The sequence below is a fragment of the Cupressus sempervirens genome, chromosome 11, assembly GCF_028749045.1.
Source record: "Cupressus sempervirens isolate cs-2001-9-10 chromosome 11, ASM2874904v1, whole genome shotgun sequence".
NCBI classification, from domain to species: domain Eukaryota; kingdom Viridiplantae; phylum Streptophyta; class Pinopsida; order Cupressales; family Cupressaceae; genus Cupressus; species Cupressus sempervirens.
In genome coordinates this window covers 737,477,422-737,483,421 of record NC_143128.1, presented here as the reverse complement: position 1 = coordinate 737,483,421, position 6,000 = coordinate 737,477,422, and the positions used below count along the sequence as shown (strand labels likewise).

Sequence of the window (6,000 nt, the reverse complement as noted above, 5' to 3'; positions counted from 1 at the left end):
TAGCACTTGGACGGCTGTGTTGGCAATTTCCCTTCCACTGTCTCCTTTGTTGGGGATCCTAAGGATTGTATCGCTTGGATAGTTGTTCAAAAGAAAAGAAGGAACTCATGCCCCTCTTCTCTTGTGGTGTGAGGTTGGCCCTTTTCGTGGGTTTTCCCTTTGTGTCCTCACCCGCTTCTCTTGCAGTGTGAGTTTTGGCCCAATCTGTTTGGACTTGGCCTTTGTGCCTTGTTCTTTTAGTTTTGTTTTCTGTCAGCACCCCTCATGCTGACTTTGTGCTGTTGCTGACCTGTTCTTTGAGCCTTGTTTTTGTATGTATTTTGTACCACAGGCCAGCACCCTCTTGCTGCTTATATTATTCAAAAACTGAGATACGAACATTAAAATGATCACAAACTAATAAATATCACAGCCACCCTGTCTCAACTATTAGACTACAAACCGAACAGAATTAAGCTACAAATTTATCAAATCAAGGCCTTGAAGATCAAGCTGTAGTAAAAATTTCTTTCATGACTGAGGACAGAAACAACAATCTGTAATTGGATGGTCTTCCAATTCCATGTAGTTAAGTTTAGAAGATAATTACTATCTGCTGTGTCTCCAAGGAAAACAAGTGATCATTGAGTTCCTTAGACAAATCATGTTTTAAGAATATTCAAATAAAGAATAAAGCATTTTAATGATTTGGTTCAAATAATTGTAATGGATACAAGAATCCATATCTTTTACCCAGCTTGTGTTTATACATCACTTATATAAGGGGCATGTCCATGAACTGAGAATTTGCAAAACAGTGGAGGATTTCAGAAAATTTGAAAAGGACATATGAGAAACAACTCAAGCAATATATTTGAATATAAAAACTTATCACTTTTATTCTTTCATTGTTTTCCCCAGGAAAATAATTCATTACAAACAATTTCCCTTTTCATAGATTATATATTCAATGAAGAACACGGAGTTAACTTGTTAACAAAATTGTCTTTTACAGTAGTACTCAGTACTGACGCAAAAATGACAGTAGATTAATGCTTATCATTCATAGATCATCTTAAATTATCACAATCGTCATAATTTAAGGAACATGCTAAACGTTTATATACTGACATCCTAAATTAAAATATCACTTTAATGTAGAAAGCAAAGACTTGGAGAAAGTGTTATCTTTTGTGTAAAAAGGATCTCATATCACTCCATATAAGAAATTGCAATTGCCAGTAATCAGAAAACAAAAGCAGTATGTTAAAATATATCTGGATACATACAACATTGCTGCAACTTTGGGTATACTACTACGCAATTGAAAAAGAGGTATCTGTTTGTATCAAGAGGCCTCGATTTGCCCATGAGATTCTCAGCAAGCAAATTAGTATCATGATCAATCTCTTGAATGGCAACAGTAAGAAATACACAAATATTTCACTGTGTATTTCTTGGTGGATGAACTATTTCTAAAAATGATAAAACCAACCAAAAGGGACTGAATGTTTCTCTGGTACATGTAGTTAATACTAAAATCCCAATTCCAGCTACAGCTTCGAGAATGTAAATGAGTTTTTCCGTGTCAAGCTGGCCTCAATTGTTCCATGAGGTTCATCAGTAGGCAAATAGACATCATGATCGAACTGCAAAAAGAAATGAAGTATAAATAAATCATGTTCAATCTCCAAGGTCAAAGGCAAGATTATTAAATCATGTTTTACACTTCCAAGGTAGCAATAAAAGTGTCTGTGCTTTAAATTAATTGCATGAAGTAAAAATATTTACTCGTTTACATCATATTGCAAGGAAGCTAATGAAAGCAACAAATCCAAAGACTCATTTGCCAGAACTCTTATGTTAGTCCTTACCTTTACAATACTTGGCAGGTTGACAGGTAGGAAATGCAGGTTGGGCATGCTCAAACGAACAGACTCAATCTCTGGAAATCTGCCAAATACAACTATTATTAAGTACTGTGGTGAAAAAGTCTCCAAGAAAAATTATATGAAAAAGGAAACACTAGACCTCTATCAAAACCTTTGGCAAATCAAACCTGTGCAAGACAGCTTTTGCCATAAGATAGAGAGTATTTTGTACAGAAGGGCTGTATACACCCTCATGTGATGAACCGAAGAACACATCAACTAGTAATTCTTGCACTGAAATGTAAGCTTTTGTGTAGCAAGATGGCTTTTTTGAGTATCTGCAGCACAGTAATGATGTAACAAAATTATGACTCACATGCATAGAGCCGGATATAATTACATGAGGTATTTCTGAACAGTTACTAACTAAATCCATTCCCTTAAAAATTATAAGCTATCTATTTATATGCATTGGAATAACAAATGAGGGAGGTTACATGCCTTATGTAAGACAGATTTCACAAAATAAACCATGAAGTTTAATCTTCAAAATGGCACTCAAGTGAATTCACATGGGTTTTGTGATCTCTACTCACTTGATTTTGCAAGTGTCCTAGGTGCTAGAGCATCAGTGGGAGTTCTGAAATGTTGTGATACGCCTATATCAAAAGTATTATTTTTGAAATGTGTATTTCTAGAATAACTGGAAGAGTTTTTAAAATACATTTCATTGTAAAGATACCCTTGGTAATTACAGAGATATGACATACATTTCATGAATTGTTTACTGTAGAAGCCACAAAATAATGGAGTATTTTTTTGTGTTTGCAATATCTCCTACTTAATATGATTTTATTTTAGATTACATGCAAAATACCATCTAGTGGGAGAGCTTTACCGTGCATATTTAATTTTGGACAACAAAGAAAGTCTAAAATATGATGAAAACGTAATAAGGACATAACAAAAGGGAAAAAAATGCATCAACCTTACTAATATTTTATTACATGAAACTAAATATAAATATTAAATACAGTTGCAATGTCCCTTGAAACTAAAGACCAAGTTAGGACAGAGACAGATGTCAACAACATTATCAGTAAAAAAAAAGTTGGATCAGATTGGGTTCAATCTCGGAAAAGTTTAGCATCCTTATTGCTTTTTTTACCAACATATTTTGACACCTGCAACTTTTGGCCTTAAACTTGCCTTGCAAACCTCCTGGTTCCTTTCCCAACTTAACTTATGCCTTCGAGCTGGGCCTTCCACCTTCTCATCAGCCCGTAACCAATAGTTTCAGAATACTTATTAAAGCAATCTATGCTGTCACCATTAGCATAAGACTCTGTAGCAGCAACAGCATGAGTTACACAACATAAAAGAGACATGTCATCATTATTAGCAGAATCTCTCTAAATATTACAAATTTATCAATCTTTTCAGCTAGGCTACTGGAATCACGTGAAGCATCATACAAAAGTTTTGCTTGTTTGATGTTCTTCCCCTCTTTGAAATTTTAAAATTATCTTTTCATTTTCAAGTAATTTTCATTTCAATGACTACTAATTGACCTCTCTCACCGTGAACTTTATAAAGATCAATTATCCATCATTCAGTACTTCCTATTTTGCATCTAGCTCATTTATGCACTGTGTAGTAGATTCCACAAAATTTTGATAGAGCGTCCTATCAGATGCCCTAGCTTTCTTGCCTTGTCAATTATTAAAAGTTCTGGTTTTGTTGCCTTCAAAACTCCTTTTGACAGTCCTATAAAGGGTCATAAAGATGTAATATTTCTTGATTAAGTCTTTTTCCTCCTTTATATTGTGTAACTCACCAGTTGTCCTAAATTTTATCGTACTGGGCTTACTCCAATCAATGACAAAGCACAACAAGGATGTTAGGTTCCACCAATCATGTGGCTTAAGTGTTCCAGCACGAAAATATAACAAAGTTTTATTAAATTAGACAAACACAAAGACCAAATTGAGGTATACAATGTGTTGTAGGGAATCAAATACACTTAAAGTGATTTTCCAAATTTTATGATAATGAGGCTAAAGTTTTATTTTAAAAGTGCAATGATAATAGCCCTAGATATGGCTTGGATACCAGTGCCAGAACCATCCTGGTATGAGTACAGGTGTCTCCAGGGCAATATCTAGTAACATAGGCTTCAGACAATCAGGAATTTTGCAATGGCTGACCATAGCCCCAGAACATCTCTCAAGACTTCTTTGTTGATCCACTGGCTCTACTCAAATCTGATTAAAGGTTATTTTTCACATAAAACATCATATTTGAACTACAGAAAATAACATCAAACAGCAAGAAATCTGAAAACACCTATCTGGTATAAGAAATTAAGCATTGGACTGCCACTAGAGGTTCAGGAGTCTCTGAACCCACAGTAAACTCAAAAATTCAAAATTTGTCGTTTATTGCCTTTCAAAAGTTGTATCCACTCTTTCCTTTCTTTTGTTCTTTGAAAACTTAAAAGGACTCAGTCTACTGTGGGTTCTGCACAAGTATTATGGAGGATTTGCATTCCCTGAATCTCCTTTCTGTAGAATTGAAGTTCTCTACTTCGCATCTTCCACAAAATAAGCACTTTGTTCAATAGCTGGCACTAGAATGTACACACAAAGCCTTTAAAATTTTCAGCTCATCTCATACACATTGATAAACTTTGTCAGCCTTCACACAAAGCCTTTCAAATTTTCAGCTCATCTCATACACAATGATGAACTTTCTCAGCCTTCACACCATGCCTTCAAGAATATGGTTCAAGAAACATGAGACTTCCACATGTAACAACAATATCATGCAAGAACACCATACTACTGTTTTCCTCACAAACAAACCCAAAGAACTCGCATTCCTCCCACAGCAATACCACATCCCTTGAAGGCAGCTGTTTTTAACTTGTCGATAGGTACACTAATTGATTAGCAAATGACAAGATGCTGTTAGAAAGTAAAGTCCGCCAAGATAACTGAGAGGGGGCGGGGGTGAATCAGTTATCAAATCAACACAACTTTTATTAACCTTATTAAATCTTAAACATGTGATCAATATCAACAACAACCATAAGAAGATACACATGCACAATAACACCAGATATGTTAACTAGGGAAACCCTTGATCAGAGGGAAAACCTTGATGGGGATGGTACCCACAAAATGATGTACTAATATATAAGTTCTGTTAGCCGACCGGATGGTTCCGGCGGTATTTTGTATTCTGTAGCCGACGGTCCGGCGGTGTTTCTGTATTCTATAGCCGACAGTCTGGCGGTGTTTTTGTATTCTGTAGCCGACGGTCCGGAGGTGTTTTTGTATTCTGTAGCTGACGGTCCGGCGGTGTTTCTGTATTCTGTAGCCGACGATCTGGCGGTGTTTCTGTATTCTGTAGCCGACGTCGTCGATAAATAGTTTGTAGTGGATAGAATAATTGTGGCCGACGGACTCCTTCAGGAAGATTCGGCGGTAGTATTTATATCCCGTCTGGGATCACTGTAAATCATCATTCATCTACTATTGCGAATATAATTCTGCTGTTCGTGTTTTATTGTCTATATGCGTTGATCTCTTTACCAGTACGGTAAACAAGTTCCTTGTAAGAGGATGGACTCTGTTAGGAGCCAATGAAATACATTCAGTACATATCAATCCTTTTTAGGAGACTTTGAATCCCTATTAGGAGATTCCAACCCTGTTAGGTGTTGTCCTAACCCTATTAGAAGTTGTAGAAGGCAGATGGACTCACTATCCAAACACCTTCAGGGGCAAGACCACCGAATTCACTGTCCAACTAGCCTTTGTATTATTCCTTTCAGAATAATAGAAATGCAACTTGTCTCAGCAACTTAAACTCTTGCTCTGTCCTCTTCCCGTGCCTTTTCTACACCAAAACACTTCTCAAATCTCAATACCAAATCTCCAACTTCACATCACAATGATCCCTTTGGTCACTTATTCGTATTTACCAATACACTTCATTTATCGCATTCACAATCACTTGCATAAAACCATATTTTCATCACAAGGAAAATAACTTCCTTTATACCATGTTCTCAAACTAATTCATTGAGTCGACCTTCAGGCTTTCCCAATTACAATTATAATAGGACCTCATTAAGATAATACAA

General features: G+C 36.0%; 1 protein-coding gene across 2 annotated transcripts in view; it reads right to left on the bottom strand.

Moving 5' to 3' along the window:
* Window positions 1-1,151: 1,151 nt before the first annotated feature.
* Window positions 1,152-6,000, bottom strand: part of LOC149531737 (uricase / urate oxidase / nodulin 35) — a 143,557-nt gene continuing 138,708 nt past the window's right edge. For both annotated transcript variants that reach the window (XM_089809540.1, XM_089809541.1), the window contains 3 exons: window positions 2,039-2,188; window positions 1,854-1,932; window positions 1,152-1,628 (listed from right to left, as the gene is read on the bottom strand). In XM_089809540.1, coding sequence (XP_089665666.1) covers window positions 1,533-1,628; window positions 1,854-1,932; window positions 2,039-2,188 — 325 coding nt within the window. In that variant the 3' untranslated portion in view covers window positions 1,152-1,532. The remainder of the gene's footprint in view (window positions 1,629-1,853; window positions 1,933-2,038; window positions 2,189-6,000) is intronic.